The sequence below is a fragment of the Alosa pseudoharengus genome, unplaced genomic scaffold, assembly GCF_046254945.1.
Source record: "Alosa pseudoharengus isolate Yale_2024_CS ecotype anadromous, Long Island Sound unplaced genomic scaffold, YU_APseudo_1.1 YU_APseudo_1.1_scf_20, whole genome shotgun sequence".
Lineage (NCBI taxonomy): Eukaryota > Metazoa > Chordata > Actinopteri > Clupeiformes > Clupeidae > Alosa > Alosa pseudoharengus.
Window position 1 is genome coordinate 30,131,963 of NW_027468664.1, and position 20,000 is coordinate 30,151,962.

Here is a 20,000-nt window from a genome sequence, read left to right on the forward strand (position 1 = left end):
TCCCTTCACGAGCAGCCTGATCGCTTTACCGATAATGCGCCTGGACAACCCGCCGCAAAAAAAAGAACAGCGCGTCTCCGAGCTCCGAGGGTGAAGAGGTGAAATGATAGATGAAGAAGAGGTCAGGTAGTCCAGTTCTTTCGTTCCCTTCTCTCCTTCTTCTCATCCGTTCTCTTTTCCGCTCCCTCTGTCCCTCAATCCACCCCTCCGCTTCTTTCACCTGTGAGGTGCGCACCCTCATAAAGGTGGCGTGTGTTGGCAGCGCTGGGAGTCCAGGTGAGCTGAGGTGTTACAGGTGAGGGGAAAGATACTGAGTCCAGGAGTGTGTCTGGGAGGTGTATCTGATGCAGTGCAGCACAAGAGGAAGAGGAAGATGTGAATCTGTCTACAGCACCAGAGGAAGGAGGAGGAAGATGTGTGTCTGTATGCGAGTGTGTGGGAGTCTCAGCAGGGGCTTCTGCAGAGAAACACAATCATTAGCTTCTGTTTAGGAGATGGACTCTGAGATGCTTTTGTCAAGAAAATAATAGATAGATAGATAGATAGATAGATAGATAGATACATAGATAGAAAGAAAGGAAAAGAAAGAGAGATCTCTTTCTGTCTTTGTAATTGTTTAAAGTGGGAAGAAGTAGAGCATAACACACTTGTTTACACCTCATCACTCTCACTGTGGCTCCGTCCAATTACCCACAATGCATAGCGGCAGACAAGCAAAGAGCCCCCCCCCCTCCATTGTCTTTAAGAGCTATCAGATCAGTTTAATTACACCCCCGCCATGCTCCGCTGTCGCTATGACACCCGGTCTGCTGATCGATGCAGCGGCAGCAGATTGTTTTCCATGCTGATGATGCTCGGGTCGCGATTCGCCCACTCCAAATTAATGGAGTTAGGCAAGGACATAGTACTACAGCACTCTTAACAAGAGCCAAAGTGTGTGTGTGTGTGTGTGTGTGTGTTAGATTGGTGTGTGTGTGTTTGTTTATTTGTTTTGAGTGTGTGTGTGTGTGTGTGTGTGTGTGTGTGTGTGTGTGTGTGTGTGTGTGTGTGTGTGTGTGTGTGTGTGTTTGTGTGTGCGTGTATGTGTGTGTATGTGTGTGTGTGTGTGTGTGTGTGTGTGTGTGTGTAGAGAGCGCCTGGCAAACCTACAGAGCTTCAGGAAGCATTGTCACGCCAATTCATTTTCATCAGAGTCCCGGACTGAGGTGAGGGTGCCCAGCGCATATCAAACAAGCTCCCCTCAGAAAGCTAACGCTAGCACAGGGGCCGTGCTATTGCTAAAGACCTGGGGTGTGTGGGCCAGGCAAAGCAGTGCGGTGCTAGTGCTTTAGAAAGGCACAGCCGGTGCAGAGCAGCATCGACACGATCCCATGACTTCTCCATGGCGCCGGCCAGACAGAGAGGTTGTAAGATCACCTACACACACTCATACACACACTCACACACACACACACACACACACACACACACACACACACACACACCTGCACCTTAGCCTCCTCCTGCAGAGTGTAGCAGGGCTTAGGTTAGGGCGACAGCGGGTGAAACAAGCCCTATAAATATTTGACAGGACAACTTCGCATGACTGGCTCCAGCCTTGCACAGAGCCCTGGAGCTGAAAGGTCCATTTTGGGGTGGAGGGTTGGAGAGATGGGGAATGTGGAGGGGGGGGGGGGGTTGCAACCTGACCACATACTGTATCTCCCTCTGGTAGAATAACTAAAAAAAAGGGGAAAATGAAACAGAAAATCTCTTATTGTTCTCTTTATTGGAATCACTTTTATTGCAAGTAGAGCTCTCAGAGTGAAGATAGTGTTGCGGTGGATTTGTGAATTGTGAAATGAGGGCTTTTCATTTGTAAGAGATGAAATTCTGCTTCTCCTGCCATTTGATCATCACCATTTCCACATCAGACTGTTTATTTGGTGTGTTGTCTTTCCTTCACTCCTCCTGGCTCTCTGCCACATCTCAAGCAGACTGACTCACTCGAGTGTATGTGTGTGTGTGTGTGTGTGTGTGTGTGTGTGTGTGTGTGTGTGTGTGTGTGTGTGTGTGTGTGTGTGTGTGAGTGTGTGTGAGTGTGTGTGTGTGAGTGTGTGTGTGTGAGTGTACTGTGTGCTGTGTGTGTGTGTGTGTGTGTGTGTGTGTGTGTGTGTGTGTGTGAGGATGAGTCAGAGAGACAGCTTGGCTTCCTTAGACACACTAATGGCTAGAAAGAGCCTAACACACTTTCCTCCATCTTCTTTCCCTCTCCTCTCCTCCACTCTTTCTTCTCAAGTGCATCCAGTTGTGATTAACAGAATATCCACATCACAGGTCAAACACCTCAGAAACTCAATACGGGTTTTGCAGGCATTTGAATGCATTGAGCAAGCTGTAGAATTTAACATTGTACTAGCATAACTAGCCTAACAGAACCTTCGAAGAGAAACATACTAATTTATATCTAATTTGCAAATCCCCCCCCCAAAAAAATAAAATAAAGATATAATAATAATAATAATAATAATAATAATAATAATAAAAACCCTTTGCTGCCCCTTCCAGGGAGACTACACTGTAACAGAGCCGTTCCGTTTGCGTGTCATCTGCTGCAGCAATTAGCTTCCACTACGGTCAATGGAACTGCCTACATCAGATGTGACACCGGCGCGTACATTCGAAAAAAATAGACCAGTCCTCTGAAACTATTTTCACGCATCGCGAACGGAACGCTTCAGTTTCGCGCCCCGTGTAGCCTCCCTGTTACCCTACTCTCCTCCCTTCCCCTGCCCCCCCCTGTTACCCCACTCTCCCCCTTCCCCTGCCCCCCCTGTTTAAGGTTCTGAGCCCTACAGCTGTCAGGTTGCCGTGAGGCTAAACCCTGTTTGATCCACCAATTTATCACTGCCTTGCTCAAGCCACCAGTGATTTCCAAACACCATTTTAAACCAATCCGCTGAGGTTGTAAATGGGAATCGGCCCTGCCAGGGGCAATAAAATGGGAGGTCCCCTGTCAGAGTGAGGGCCACTTACAGCAGGCTGATTGTGTATGTGTGTGTGTTTGTGTGTGTGTGTGTGTGTGTGTGTGTGTGTGTGTGTGTGTGTGTGTGTGTGTGTGTGTGTGTGTGTGTGTGTGTGTGTGCGCGCGTGTGTGTGCGTGTGCGCGTGTGTGTGTGTCTGGTTGGAGAGGATAAAACACAAGCCATTGAAAGTGAAGCAAACTTAGAATAAATGGAGATCTTTGCTATTGACAGCACTGTAAAAGAAAACCACTTCAGCCAATGAAAGTATTTTGTGTATTTCACAGAGACATCCAACAAAAGATGAATCCTTAAAAGTAGGAAATATCTTTTTAAAGTGGATGAGCAAACTAATTAGGAATTTTTATCAGCTTTTAAAAATCTTTCAAAAGTTTTTTTTTTTTTTTTTTAATTGCCATGAAGTTCTCCCTCAGACACTTTTGATGTTCTTCAAAAGTGGGATGTTATTTTTCTTTGCATTGATAAACCAAACTTAACTCCGAAATACATGAGCCCTTCTCGAGGGATATTTGCCTACAGCACAGGGACCAGGTGATGCAGCAGTTTCATGCAAATGCTGAGACTCATTTCCATTTTCATTTAATTTGAAAAAGGGGAGCGGCAGCAATGATATAAAAAAAGAAAAAGTACAAATCAACTTCCTCCCGCTAGTGTTCCCTCACAAAGGGATGCCATTACAAGAACGTGTAATTGCATTGTGCCATAATATGCCTGCGTGTTGTCTAAATATTTAATCACTGCAACAAGTCAAAAAAGAGGCTGAATCACAAGTCAGCCGTGACCGCTAGTGTTGCTGAAGACCTTGGAGCGAGGCTGCGACGGAAGTCTCCACAACTAGACGTTACATCACATTCTTGTTGCGGCTTGTTGTGATCCAAAATTAAGGCGCTAACTGCCTACAAGGCATGCAAAAACCAACAACAGCACAGCTGACACACTAAAAGCTTGCTAGCAAGGTAGCAGGTGCTTGAGGCGTTAGTTGACTTTATTTTCCATTATATTTTCTGTTAGTTTGTGCAGAATGTCTACCTAGTGCTTAACCTCGGCGGGTATCAGGAATGGCAGGTGTGTTTGTCCGTCACATGACCGTACAGCTGCGAAATTAATTTAGTGTTGATAAAACTACTGTAGTTGTCTATAAAAAATCTTGTAAAAAAGTTGTAATTTCCTGCACAGTGTTAGTTTAAAAAGCCCACATCAAAGCGTACGTCTCAAGCCAAGGGTTTGGTTTCCTTCAGCCATCTTGCGAGTTTCACAAGGGGAAGAAATCCATAGCAGGTCATCAAGCCACTCTCACAGTGATGAGAGTCTGGAGTTCGAGCTCGTCCCAGATAGAACGAGGGCAGTGGTACCTCCACTACAAAAGGCTGGCGACAAATAAAATCGTTTTTTTATTTGATGCAAGCGACTTGATTATTGCTTCTCCCTCAAAGCGCATTAAAACTCAGCTGTAGTAATCAACCGATAAACTCGGAAGTTGCAAAGCAGCAGTTTTTATTTGGTCGCAGTTCAGTGAAACAGCGTTAAACTTGGAACACAGTTTTACCAGCCGGCTTCGGCCTGTTTTGTTTGCTATTAAGCCCCCTGACTGACTTATACAGTCAGAATCAGGCATGGAAATGGGCTCCCCAGATCTCTTTTTTTTTCTATAAAAACCTGGCATCTCTGCATATAGGCAGGTGAACAGGAGATATCGAACAGGAAAGTGCAGTGTGGAATGAAACTCTATAGGCGTTGCAGAGGGTTCGTGCCTCCCCTGGAGTATTTCGAGGGAAGTTCTGTCAGGTTTATTGACTCGAGAGGGGCTTTCCTCCGAGAGTAGAAACAAGCTTCCTGGCAGGGTGCCATATGGCTCCGCGGGTGACTCTGGCATCTCTTTACATACTTGTCTTGAGAAAGAGAGAGAGAGAGAGAGAGAGAGAGAGAGAGAGAATGACGGGCGTGAGAGTGAAATGAAAATCTAATTTCTTGGCTCACTACCTCTTTACTCTTCCTTGTTTGAGAAGCTTTCACTGCGTTGATTATGTCGAATGAGACACCTCCCCCCACCACACACACACACACACACACACACACACACACACACACACACACACACACACACACACACACACACAAACACACACACAGACACACACACACACGTACGTATGCACACTCTTTATGGCAGACCGACGGCTCTTTCCAAAGAGCAGGTTTATGGCTCAACTTCGCACCATCAACCAGCACCATAGGTTGACACCACCACTGTAAGGGGTTGATGGGTGAAGAACTCAGCCATGCAACCGGTTTATCCACCGATGACACACCTCTTCCTCCCTTAACAGAACTGATTCATGAGAGAAACACAGAGAGGATGAATGTGAGAGGGAAAGAAAGAAAGAAAGAAAGAAAGGAAGACAGAAAGAAAGAAATAGTGTTTGTGTGTTTGTGTGTGTGTGTGTGTGTGTGTGTGTGTGTGTGTGTGTGTGTGTGTGTGTGTGTGTGTATGTGTGTGTGTGTGTACGTGTTTGCAAGCGTGGGTGTGGGCCTAAGTTTATGTGAACAGATTTGTGGCATTTGTGTAGGCTTGCGCATTGAGTGGGTGACAGGAATTTGTGTGTGCGTGGGCACATTTGGGTTTGTGAGTGCATCAATGTGTGTGTGTGTGTGTGTGTATAGATGAGTGAGTGAAGGCCGCATAGCCATTTGTATTTTTGTTCCTTCTCCCTACCCATCATAGGAGCAGACCTGTTAGATTGGTGTCACAGGCACATGTGGGCTTTCTGAGGAGCAGTGGCAGTGCCCCCCCCCTCCCCCCCGCCCCCTGCTGGAAGCCCCCCCCCCCCTCGCCACCCGCCACCCCACCACCAACCCTTCCCCCGGGGGACAACGGGAATGGCACTTACCCCTTGATGCGATTTCACGCTCCGTCTTATTTTTAACAATAGGCCACGTCTCAGGTGGCCACGCTCACCTGTTTTTCTGCTTCCTGCCTCCGACGCCACCACCGCCGCCGCCGCTCCCACTCTCCCCGGCCACTTTACGAGAATGACAGAAACCCACGGACAACCCCCCCCCCCCCAGAAAAAAAGGGTCTTGTGTGAGCAGTGGGGGGGGGGGGGGTAGGGGGTGGAATGGGCTGGTGGTACACAATGGAGCGAGATGGCTTGAGAGGTTTGGGGGCAGCGCACCTTGGATGGCCAAATACTGTGACTGAAGTCAGAAAAAAGTTTGGCCTGCTCTCCCAGTGGCTCAGCTGGACCAAGCGAAGCGAGGCTGGCCTCCAGTCCTCGACTCCTTGCCCGGTGGGTGTCTGACAGGCCTCAGTGTGAAAGAGCGAGAGTGAGAGAGAGAGAGAGAGAGAGAGAGAGAGAGAGAGAGAGAGAGAGAGAAAGAGAGAGAGGTGAAACTTTTGACAGGACATTTAAAGTGACTGTCAGCACCTCTTGATATGTGCTGTTTTCTTTTTTCTCTGCTGCACCCCCCCACACACACACCTCTCTTTGACCCCCCCCCCACACACACACACACCTTTCTTTGACACAGAGCAATTTCGCCACGACAAGTTGCAGGAGGTGTGTCCAGCGGCAGCTTTTAGAAGGCTCCTCAGAAAGTTGTAACATGACAGGCCTCAGAATGCTTGTCATGGGGGCATTGTCTGAATTCCTTCCCCTTCTCATGACTCAAAACTTTATTGCAACAAATGGTGACTGCTTGCCAGGCTGACTTAATTTTTCCACCACCCCACCACCCCTCCACCCCCAGGAAAAGCAAATAGTGTACATTCACAATCAGCCAAGCACAGACAGCCAAGAAGTGGCAGCAAGAAGACAAAAAAAAACACTGTGTGGAACGACATAGACGAAAGACAAATATTGATATTATTCCAGGCATGGCTTCCAAAGTCATCTTGTCAGCACACGTATATACGCTGGCAGTCTCGCTGCTCATTTGCAAGTCTGAGTTATTGATCAGTCATTTCTGTTTTGGCAGATTGCGCCATAAATTTCGAGTCGTGCGTGGAAAAAAAAAAGGGTGCCGGGAGATGCTTTAGTTCATTTATTCAGCCAAGGAGCAGGGAACTAATTGAAGAAATAACTTCACAGGCGTCACAGTAAACACATAGACACCGGATCTGAATACAGTCTCTACACGCCACATCACAACCCAGCTCAAATCCACTCTAAATCTAAACAAAACTAAACTAATGGGTAACACTTTACTTGACAGTATCGACATAAGAGTGACATGACACTGTTATAAACACATGACACTGTCATGACACACGAACCCTAACCCTAACCCCTAACCCTAACCCTAACCCTAATCCTAATCCTAACCCTAACCCTAACCTCTAACCCTAACCCTAACCCTAATCCTAACTTGTTATGACAAAAACCGAATGTCACTTAATAACAGAAGCGTTATGTAATAAACATTATGACTTGTTTATGACATGTTCATGACAGTGTCATGTCACTCTTATGCTGATGCTGTCAAGTAAAGTGTAACCAACTAATGTAAGCCTGATGATTGACAGTAGCTTTTATTAGCAGTATTGAGAAAATTCTTTTGCCAGGTTTTTACAGGTGTGTTAAAGCAACACCAAATAACTTTCCCTCTGTCGCACGCACGCTATTTGTTTATCCAGCACTGGCTTTGCAGATAACTATGTCCACAGACAGGGTAGAATATTTTCCATGACTTATAAAAGTACGATGTATTGCGACATCAGATGCAAGTCAAATTTGTAGTTTCTTATGTCTCATTCCATCGAACTACAGATCCGCTACCCGATCTGGCAAACTTACATAGTGCGGTTATAGGCGATATAGGGCCGCGAAGCGAATGCAGAATTGCCGTTCACCCTGTTACGAGTTGATGAACCACTGAAACGATTTTGGAAACATTATTTTAAGGTATAAAAAACTCTTTGGTGTTGCTTTAAAGGTGGGGTCTCTGGTCTTGCTGCAGTATTTGAACTCAACAGGCAATCGAATACATAACTACCTCTGTGGTCCTGAAGCAACAGAGTTAAACGTGATTGTGTGCAGTTCAAACTCTGTCTTTGTTTTTTAATTAATGAGCCAGCACTGTGCACAGACACTGCTGAGTGTTTTGAGCACACTCTCTGGACGTCTGGAGATCTAACTTGAGAAACATGAGGAGCAGTGAGTGAGGAGCAGTGAATTTAATTTCTAATAGGTTTTAATCAAGGGCTGCTCCTTTAAGGAACTCGAGTCTGATATCTGAAGAAATTAGCTCCTCTCTGCCCATGTTTGACAAGTAAAAAGATCACTGTACCGTAAATATCTTAATTCTTCTTATTTGAAGATGCAGGAAATCAATAGACATTTATCTTTATGCCAAGTAGAAACAATCAGAATTGAAATTAAATGTGGAAATTAAAATGAATTACTATTTTATGAGGCTGTTTTGACTGTTGCTTAGTAACTGGAATGTAAAAGCAGATTCAAAGTACTGTAGCGATCTCACCCTCAGACAAGATTCACCTTTGGCCAGGACGGCCATTTATTGGAACAGGAAGACTCATACGGACACAGACAACTACATAGGGCAACACAGGGGTAGTCTCAGCCGCACATGCTACACACAATAAGGGTTTACCACACACATCAACACGAGGATAAACACATGAGGTACAACTAAAGAGACTAACACGCTAACAAATACACAACATGCTAAACGTAACTACAACTATTATAACCGACATTACACATTCTAGCATTCACTCGCACTGCATTCTGGGAGACACTCATTCAACGTTAAACATGTACATCCACCGACGCTACATAACCCCCTCCCGAGCCATTGTCGTCCCCGGCAATGACAGCTCAGCTCACCGCTCGCGGCTGCGTCGGTGTCAGTCCCAGTGCTTAGTCCAAGTGACCGGAAAGCCTCCGGCTGCACGATAACCCATCCCGACTGGAAGGGCTCTCGGCTGCCTCTGTCACGTCAGTTCTCCCCCGAACAAGCACCAGAACCGGCCAGACGTGGGTCGTGGTGTCGCTTGGGCCCTCAGTTTCCCGCCGTGCAGCTGCGCTACCTGAAACAGCAGCAAACAGTCCCACTGCAAGCCGAACCCCCGGATACGCTGGAACCCCTGGACGTTCGGTAGCCCCCTCTGGCTACTGTGACAGCTCGTGGCCGTTGCCACCTGTCCACAGTGTGCCGATCTCCAGGCGGTCAGCAGTCCACGTCGAGGTCCCTCCTCGCGCTGCCCTCGTGTAGAACTTTTGTCGGCTGTCTCTCGAGCACAACGATGCTCCACTGTGGCGGGAAATGGAGACCCCGACCCTCTCAGCAGGCTCGGGACACACAGAAACTCACACACAAAACATGAAAAATATTGCGCAGACTTGCGTCAACCGGAACGTGCGCACTTAAAATCTCAAACAGTACACAAAACGATAGCTCCCAAGGCTCTACAGGTCGACGTTACCCTCTTGGTCACTAGCTGGAGCACCGCAAGCTCCCGAACTAGCAGCTATGACTCCATCACACTCTCGACCGGCAGCTGACGCTCTGGAAGTTCTTCCGTAGCTGGCGGTGTAGACCCGGCCGCTGTGGTCGTGTTCCAAGGCCGTCAGAGAGTTCGCGCTCTCTATGGATGAGATCCTCGGATGACGGCAGCATCGACATCGGCGTCGAGCCGGGAACTCCTCAGCCGGGGCCGCTTCCTCCAGCGCTGGCAGCTCTCGTCGGCTGTGCAGGGCTGGTCCCGCTGGTCGCCTGCACAGGTCCCGCGCCGGGCCGACAGGTCCCCCATCCTCCGAAGTGGCGAGCTCAGCGAGCTGGCTAGTCCTTAAAAGGACCATTGGAACATCTGCTGAGGTCCGCCGCCATCTTGCTGGTCTGGTCTTTGGCCTTCTTCTCCGTCTTGATCTGGGGAGGGGCCCATCCCACTTCTGACACCAATGTAGCGATCTCACCCAGACAAGATTCACCTTTGGCCAGGACGGCCATTTATTGGAACAGGAAGACTCATACGGACACAGACAACTACATAGGGCAACACAGGGGTAGTCTCAGCCGCACATGCTACACACAATAAGGGTTTACCACACACATCAACACGAGGATAAACACATGAGGTACAACTAAAGAGACTAACACGCTAACAAATACACAACATGCTAAACGTAACTACAACTATTATAACCGACATTACACATTCTAGCATTCACTCGCACTGCATTCTGGGAGACACTCATTCAACGTTAAACATGTACATCCACCGACGCTACAGTACTTCATCATTTTCTTTTTTTTATTTCAATATGAATGGTTAAACTATTGTGTTATTCAGTAAAAATCATACATAAAAACAATATTTTAATTATTCACAATTTAATATGTACAGTAGATTTACATATTTGAATAGCAGTGTTGTATTATTTTCAACATTTTGTGTTGTCATGCAGCTTAGCCTTTTCAAGCATCTTTCCCAGACATCAAGTACACAATGTCTCACAGTCTAGTCACTAGAAAATGATAATAAACAGCAAATCCAAACATGTTTGGATTCATTATAGTTTATCCAGCCTTGCGTTTCATGGTGGTGATGATGGCATTGGGAATGACCCAGCTATGCAGCCTTAAACACCACATCCCTATGAAGACTGCCATTGTGGGGCTATCTCTACCTCCTCTCCCCCTCTGCAGTGGGGGGGTCAAATGCCCTCTCACCTGTTGCTGCCCCCCAGGGTCATGCAGAGCCGATTGATTTGTGATGGTCTTTCCCCACCATGCTCTCAATGGCCAAAGCCCCCGCTTCTACGTCCCTTCCCTCCCTGTGTGCCAGTTGGTACACGGTCGGTCAGCATTAGTGACAAATTAGGGACATGTTAATGAGTTAATGTGCTAATTTGAATGTATCTCCCGCCATCTGGAACGAAGGCATGCGTGTGTGTGTGTGTGTGTGTGTGTGTGTGTGTGTGTGTGCGTCCATCCGTCAGAAAGTGTGTGCTCTGATTCTCTGTTTCCCGAATTCCCATGTGCTAAATTATAACCGCAAAGACATTTCTCTTTTAATTGTGCAGTAATTCATCTAATTTACATCTTTAAACGAAAATGGCGTCCCTCTGTTTATCAGCCAGAGAAAGCGCGATGGGGTCGTCAGTGGAGGAGGAGGAGGGAAGGGGGGTGATTCAATTTGCTCTTTAATTGACATTTAATTGAGACGCTTGTACGAATCATTAAGCTGTCTGTCAGCTGAATTGTCATCAATCACTCAATAAGCCAGAATGCCCCCCCCCCCCACACACACACACTAATACACACACACACACACACATGCTGTCTTTTAGTCTCAGTCACAGATAACACTGGAAACAATCTGCCTGTAGCATGAAAACAGACCACCCCTCCACTCCCACGGCCACACACACACACACACACACACACACACACACACACACACACACACACATCCCCATCTCCCCATTGTTTCAGCGCCCTCTCTGGCTCATCAACGAGGGCATCATGAGCGGCGTGTGTGTCAGTCACGTCTGCCACGTATGCCGCCGCCGTGATCAGTCATGAAGACATCAGCCGTGATTGGCCGCAGATAACCAATTAATTGCTTTTGTTTGGCTATTTAGAGCACCTACTGGTCTCTGGTCTCTCACTCACTCACTCTCTCTCTCATTCTATCCCTCTCTCTCACTCTATCCCTCTGTCTGTTTACATCTTCTTTTTCTCTCCATCTCCCCTATCTCATTTTGTCAATCTCTTCTCTTTTCTTCTCTTCTTTCCCCCCTCCTCTCTCTCTCTCATTCTCTCACTCTCTATCTAATTTTCCCTCCTACTCTCTCTCTCTCTCTGTTTCTCCCATTCTCTCACTCTTTATCTCATTTCCTCCTCCCTACCCCTCTCTCCCTCTCTCTCTCTCTCTCTCTCTTTCTCTCGCTCTCTCCCCCACTGTCGGTCTGTGATTCGGTGCATGGCAGTCAAACTCTGGGGAGTCTCTCTGATCCCTCAAACCTGTTTTAACAGACATCTAATTGCCCCAGGTTTGCCGAAGTAATATCGGCCTCCTCCACGGAGAGTGACACAGCCACCAAATGAACTGAGCAAACACTCGGCGCACCTTGTCTGCCTGTGTTCCCAGAGATTATTAAAACACACAGAGAATGAGCGTGAGGATATTCAATTAAAAAACAACAAAAAAAACTATATAGAAACGTGCGAGACGAACAAAAAGATAGTCAGACTCACAAACAGAAGAGAGGAAATGAAAGGATGAAGGAGGGGGCAGAGAGAGAAGAGAGGGATGCCAAAGCAGTCTCGAACAGCACCACCGTCACGCTGTGAATGCTATCAGTCACCGTGATCAGATGGGGAGACATGACAGTTCCCTTCCGTCTGGGGTTGGAAGTGTGGTGTGCTGGGGAGGGGAGGGGGCTGTGTAGTTCTGCAGAAAGAATCACAGAGCTGAGAGAACTGGCACTAGTGTGGGATTAACACACACACACACACACACACACACACACACACACACAAATGTATCTCTGCCAACCAGGAGGTAGGAATAAAACAAATGATGCAATGTAAAGAAATAGGCGTACAAACAACTCCGCTTCTCTCTCTCTCTCGCTCGCTTTCTTCGGACGCCCAAACACTCCTCCGCCGCCGCCGTTGCCGTCTGGGAATGCGCTGCCATCAGCTGGCGAAGGGGGAGCAGTGGCTCAGCAGCTTTTCCAGTGCTCCATTAAGCTTTACGCACCCGCCTGCTCTGGGACGGGCGCTAGATAAACCCAATCAGCTCAAGTCTTCTGGCTTGTGGGAGATGATTACATGGATGCCTGAATCAAAGGCAGCTGACAGTCTTTGGCAGACAGTATTTTTACCTTTTTTTTGGAGGGGTGGGGGTGCTTTGTGTACCTGACAAATTTTGTGTGGTGGTGGTGTCCAGTTGTTCTCAAACACACACACACATGCACACACAGGTACACAAACATACACACACACACACACACACACACACACACACACACACACACACACACACAAAGGTACACAAACATACACACACACACACACACACACACACACACACTCACACACACACACACACACACACACACACACACACACACACACACATACACACATCCCCCTCCCACTCCATCCCACCTCAAAACAACCCTGTCGTCAGCGCCTGGCTAACCTTTGAAACATGGGTCGGGCTAAAGATGTGACGGCGGTGACGGCAGCGAGGCAGATTACAAATCACGTTGACTCTGCACTGGTTTCCCTGTTTTCCCTGAGTCCAGCCCCCATGTCCCCCCCCCCCCCTTCCCCCTTTCCCCAACTACCCCCACCCCCACACCTCCCAACCCCACCCTGGGTCTTATCCATCACCGGGGAGGAGGCGAGTAATCAGTCTCCTTTTCGGTGGAACAAATGCATCACTTTCATACGGGGGCCCATGCCACGCCGTGCTGCGCTGAGCCTGGCAACCCCCCGCCATAAAACTGAATTGAATTGAATTTACCGGAGCCTATTAATTCTGCACTGACACTCGTATTGATTGAAGCCTCGCAGGTACTGTTAATTCAGCGTGTCGCGGCATGTTTTTATTTATCTATTGTTGCCTTGAAGGTTGCGTAGGGGCTCGGCTTGCCTGAGCTCAGATGGTGGCCGGAGTAATTTGCGTGCGGGTTGGACCTTTTCATCGCCCTACGATGAGAATGATGGACAGTGAAAACATGACCATGATGGCTGTCTGAGAGATAGAGAGAGAGAGAGATATGGGGGGGGCAGAGAGAGATAGAGAGAGAGAGAGAGATGGGGGGCAGAGAGATAGAGAGAGAGAGAGAGATGGGGGGCAGAGAGAGATAGAGAGAGAGAGAGAGAGAGAGAGAGAGAGATGGGGGCAGAGAGAGATAGAGAGAGAGAGAGATGGGGGGGCAGAGAGAGAGGGAAAGAGGAAATTAAGGGGATACTGTTTTTTTTTCTTCTCTGTCGTGGTGTTCTTGCTGACGTGTGTTAACTTAAACACTAACGGATAAGCGGCCGTAGGGACTGTCTGCTCCACATGGCATCAGCATTGGGGATGTTCAATGGTCTGATTAGCTAATTAAGCTAATGAACGGCTACATGCTGCCTGCCTCCATACCAAACAGCTCCACATTCTGAAGGGAATCGTCAACCTCCTGGCGTGTCTTGAGTCTGTGTGTGTGTGTGTGTCTTGAGTGTGTGTGTGTGTGTGTGTGTGTGTGTGTGTGTGTGTCTTGAGTGTGTGTGTGTGTGTGTGTGTGTGTGTGTGTCAGTCCATGTGTGTGTGTGTTTGTCTCTGCATATGTGTGCATTCTTGAGTGCTCAGTCAGTGGAGAGAAATCACTAAAATTAGCAGTCTGGATTGCCAAGTCCCTAGTGGACCAGATGGCAAGAAAAAGAACAACACTATGAAAAAGAAGAAGAAAAAAACAAACAAAACAAAAACAAAAAAAAGAAAAAGTAAAAAAGTAAAAGTCTCACCAAGTAGTGCAGGGCGATATGTAGCAAAAAAAGGTGTTTGGAACATTTCATATAGATTTTTGCAGACCATATAGTTTGCAAAACTACCTGTTTCCAAATTTTTCCCGGACTGCACAGGTCCAAAATCCAAGATGGCGGATATATCACCAAAAATTGCAAATAATCGCCTTTTTAAACATTTGAAATGGATATATGTTAGGTATTATCATTATATACATACATTTTCTAATAAAATTGACCACTTTAAGCCTTTATATTATTTTTCCGCATATATTGTCCGCCATCTTGAATTTTGGCACTGAAAATGAAGAAAAAAATTGGAAACAGGTTGTTTTGTATTCAGTGGGGTCCTAGCAAGTAAAAAAACACCAGTTGCAAAAATCTATATGAATCGTTCCTAAAATAACACAATTCCCCATACTAAAGCACATCTATCCGTCCTCACCATCAGACTTTGTCCTCTCCTGCACAGGTTTGGAGAAAGTGGGCCGGGACTCCACCTACGAGCAGGAGGGCAAGGTCCAGTTTGTGATGGACGCTGTCTACGCCATGGCCCACGCCCTCCACCGCATGCACAAGGACCTGTGCTTCGGCTACCCCGGCCTCTGCCCTCGCATGAGTAGCATCAACGGCAAGGAGCTCCTGGGCTACATCCGCGCCGTCAACTTTAACGGTGAGTCACCACCGGTGGTGGGGCAGCGGTCACCGTGCCACAAGCACAGTCACTGCGCACTGAACACCCAAACACACACACGCACGCCTGCTGAATGGCATTCGTCAGCGTCCGAAGGGCATCGACTTGGTGTCACTGTTTGCTTTACGGTATGTATGCAGGGCGGGAATGCGTCAGAGGATTTGTGTGATAGCATATATATCTGAGTAGTCCAGGCAGGGTATGACTGTGTTTGTGTGTGTGTGTGTGTGTGTGCTTAGTGGAGGGGTGTTGCATGGGCCAAGGAATAACCCATTAAAATTTTGGACAGGGTGGATCCACCAATTATTTTTCACATTTGTTAACATTTCTAGATACAGTTGGGTGCAATTGGCCTTGGCAGAGCGATATGTCCTTAGAGTGACTTATACGTGTCATTATCTATTTATTTTTGTGTTTTAGTATGTGTGTGTGTGTGTGTGTGTGTGTGTGTGTGTGTGTGTGTGTGTGTGTGTGTGTGTATTTCTATTTCTTGCAATCTATTACCTCACTGCCTTTCCCTGTGGGGTCACATTTAATGCAACAGTGATTCTACAACAGGTCCTGTGTGGATTTACTTTCAGTAAATACAATGCCAATTTGATTAATGATGTTTTTCCCTGTTCTTTAATATGGTGCTGCATCCATCAAACTGCCCCAACATCTAATTAGTCATGCACTATGGACACCTATCCATGTATTTTACTAACTGAATAAAGTGGCATATAGTCCAATAAGGCAGAGTGTTGTGTTTATGCAACTTCATCACCAGAGACAATTATCTACTACAGCATCGGAAATATGAAGTCACTTTAAGAATGGTGTTGTTACTTTAAGAATGGACGTGTGAGTCAGTAAAAGCCATGCCATTTATCTATTAAGCTTCAGGATGTCAGCTATCCTTAAAAACATTCACTGCCAGGTCAATATTGCTTATTATGTGATGTGTCAAACATTACATTACTTAGCTGAGTTGTTCTTGTTATTTAGCTGTTAGGTAACTTCCAGTTGTATTTCCTGGGAAGGTAAAACCTTTATGGCATTATAACCTCACGTTGACCTCCACCCAGCTAAATACACACAATTACTGTGTGTCTGTGTGCCCACACAAACAACACCATTGACCTGACTGTTTACAAATAGACCAGTCCATTTAGCCTTATCCACTTACTCTTATACCCTTACATGTATTTGTCGAGACGCTCAATAATGTAACAAACGGTTGAATTCTGCATGTTTCAGGTATGACGAAAATACATTTCAGTCACAGTCAGCCACGTTATATCGAAGTTATTTATTTATCTATTTTGAAGTGTATGTTTTGGGGCTCTTTTGCCTTTATTGTGACTAGATAGTGAGAGATTGATGAGAAGCGAGTGGGAGAGAGAGATGGGGTGGGATTGGGAAGTGACCCGGGTTGGACATGAACCCCGTGGGCACTAGGACCCAAGAGTGGTACGGTTGCTGTAGGCGTTCTAGAGTGTTTTTGGCAAGGACCAAGCAGTGGTAGTTCTTGAAATCTGAAATAGTCAGTACTTTTGCATCATATGATATTTCGTAGTATAATATAAAACAAAATTGCACACATTTGGGAGTAGATGGAGGCAAATGGCACAGTACATTCTGAATGGCTCGGTCCATTTAAAACTGATTGAGAACTTGTTGTTGGTGCCGGTCACCTCGCTGGAATTTCAAAGTAGCAAACCAACAATAAACTGTATACACTGGCAGCCCTTCAAAATACAAGGATACAAGGATACAAGGATAACAGGAAGTTTATTGTCACATGCATATAGTTACTGGATGTAAGAAATGCAGTGAAATTATGTCTGGTGTCAGCCTATTTGTGCATTTATGGGGGGGGGGAGGTAAAAAGTGCAGTAGAAGATGGCTCAAGGGGCTAACCCAACTGCCAGGGGTCTTGGTGTGTGTGTTGGGGGATGACAAGGGAGATGGGATAGTGTGCTGTGTATGTGGGTAGAGGGCAGTGTGCAATATGTGTGTTGGAGAAGCTTCCTCATGAGACAATGTGCTGTGTATTGGGAGGGGGGGGGGGGGATGGGACAGTGTGCTGTAAGTATGTTGGGGATGTGTGTTGGAGAAGCTTCCTGATTAAATAATGTGCTGTGTATGTAGGGGAGAGGGGGGGCAGTGTACTGCAAGTATGGTGAAGGGACTTACTATTGCAAGCAGAGTACTGTATGTATGATGTATGTGGGTGATGGGCGGGAGGGGAGTGGAGCAGTGACTCTGTGTGTGTGTGTAGTGTGTGTGTGGGTAGGTGGGGGCAGTGTGCTGTAAGTATGTAGAGGATGTGTGTTGAAGAAGATCCTGAAGACAATGTGCTGTGTATGTAGGGAGGGGGGGCAGTGTGCGGCAAGTATGTAGAGGAGGCTTACTGTAGCAAGCAGTGTACTGTATGTATGTGAGGTGATGACAGTGATGATGTGTGTTTTGTGTGTGTGTGTTGGGGATGGGGGTGGGGGGGGGCAGAAAGGCTAGGCAATCAAGGACATGGGTGGATAGATGGAGGAGAAATCAAAAATAATAAATAAAAAGTTCTATGGAGATGTGCAAAAGTTGGAGAAAGTCAGATATGTGTGTGTGTGTGTGTGTGTGTGTGTGTGTGTGTGTGTGTGTGTTTTGACGTGTGATGAAATAAGAAAATAAATAAAAGGTCTGTAGCATAGGGAGAGGGATGTAAAAGTGCTAAAAGTCATGTAGGTGTGTGTGTGTGTGTGTGGGGGGGGGGGGGTACATCAAACAATACTAAGGTAAAAACCAACATACTTTGTAGTCCTTTCTAGTAGCTTTCTACATGTGCTTTGTATGGTGCACTCACCTGGAGGAACCTCTAACGGCAGATTCCTTTCATATTCTGTTTTTGTTTTGACATTTATTTTGTTTTGTAAGACTTCCAAGAATAAAGGGTAGCCATTCCTCAGTCTCCCCCAAGGTTTTGATGACAGGGAACCATTTATTTTGGTCTCTCTGAAACCACACAAGGCATTTTCATTTCATTATTAGCTCCACGTTACTCCTTGCCCCTCGTTTATTTATTTAATTGATGCTTCAGTCTGCTCATTTATTATTGGCTGCTTATATTTGCCTCGGAGTTCTGTGATTTGCATAATTGCCATTGAGCGATTACGTCTGTCTCGGAGAAGGAAGATGTGGCATGCCAGACTATTAAAAACACATTAATTCATGTATTCATTTTTTCCCCTCATGGAGCAGGAGACATTGGTTGTTGTTGTTTTTTTCTTTGTCTTTTTCAACAAATAGACTCTCTCTCTATGCTGTGTTGCTGGATGGAAAAGAAGGGGTGCTGCATATGTCAGTGTAGCCATTAGTGAAAGGCAATTAGGGCAATTGCGTGCTTACACTTCATGGACTCATGACTTTAAAAACTTTGTCTTGTCAGATGGTGGGAGCATCACAATGTTTTGACTTGTTTTGATTTGATGTCAGTGATGGCTGGAAGAGAGTGTCAGACAGACAGAGAGATGGACAGACAGACAGAGAGATGGACAGACAGACAGAGAGAGAGAGGGAGAGAGAGAGAGAGAGAGGGAGAGAGAGAGAGAGAGAAATAGAAAAGGATGAGGAGAACCATTGTAGTATTGCAATTTGCAGGCACAGGAATAGAGACTCAAGTAAAGTAATACACTTTGGTGAGAATAAGCAGTGTCATCCTGTGGAGCTATCCTTTTAATTGATGGTGCTTATGCTTTTAAAGCCTTAGTGCTTCCCTCCCAGGTGTAATGTCTCTGCGACGACCACGTAATAGACTGCACGTTATGTTTCTATCGATTTTGGCCTGGTGGCTTTAGCTTGATCGCCATAAAACAAAACAAGAAAACAGCTCGGCTGGATTTGTGATTCGCCGTGTGTTCAATATGGCTGCAGGCCTGTTCCTGGCCTCGTGCTTGGGAGCGGCAGAAAGAAAAGAAGAGAGACAGAGACAGACAGGAGGGAAAGGAGAGAAAAGTTCGGCTGAAAAGTTGTTGGTCCCCAGCTGCCCTTCTGTAGCCTGGAAATAGGCACAGGATCTGTCTGCTTATTAATACAGTTCTGCCTGCCAGCAACCAAAAAGGAGAAACATTGAACTCATTCTCTTTGTGTGTTTGTGTGTGTGTGTGTGTGTGTGTGTGTGTGTGTGTGTGTGTGTGTGTGTGTGTGTTGTGTTGTGTTTAAGTGGATGAGTCTATGGGTGCATGCCACTCTCTTTGTGTATGTGTGTGTGTATGTGTGTGTGTGTGTGTGTGTCGTGTTTAAATGGATGAGTCTATGGATGTATGCCAGTGGCATGGATCTGTACCGATCAAATATGCCCTTATAGAATAGCAGACTGGCCAAAAAGGACTCTCTTGATGCTCTTGCTGATGAGTTTTCAAAAATCAATTGAATTTTCAAGAGAGAGCCTCCTGCGTTTCTCTTAATTTGGCCCTGGCCTCTGGAGCATGCTGGGAAAACAGCGTCCGGGGTCAGGGTGTTCCGTAACGATCCGGGCCCTCTTCCTGGAGCACCGTGCCCCACTGGGCGGACCGTCCGTCGTGCGGATCTAACCTTTCTCAGCAGTGTGAGCCGGCCCACCTGGGCCTGACCCCGGCACGCTGCCCCCATCGACCCACTCAGCTGAGCCAAGTAGAAACTGCTGCTGATGGAACACATGCACGCACACACACACACACACACACACACACACATACACACACACACACACACACACACACACACACACACACACACACACACACACACACACACACACACACACACACATACACACACACAAA

At 46.6% G+C, this 20,000-nt stretch overlaps 1 protein-coding gene across 1 annotated transcript in view; it reads left to right on the forward strand.

The window, feature by feature from the left end:
- Positions 1-20,000, forward strand: part of grm8a (glutamate receptor, metabotropic 8a) — a 119,567-nt gene that overhangs the window by 66,006 nt on the left and 33,561 nt on the right. Inside the window, exon 5 of the mRNA XM_076297069.1 lies at positions 14,983-15,183. Within this exon, the coding sequence (XP_076153184.1) occupies positions 14,983-15,183 (201 nt within the window). The remainder of the gene's footprint in view (positions 1-14,982; positions 15,184-20,000) is intronic.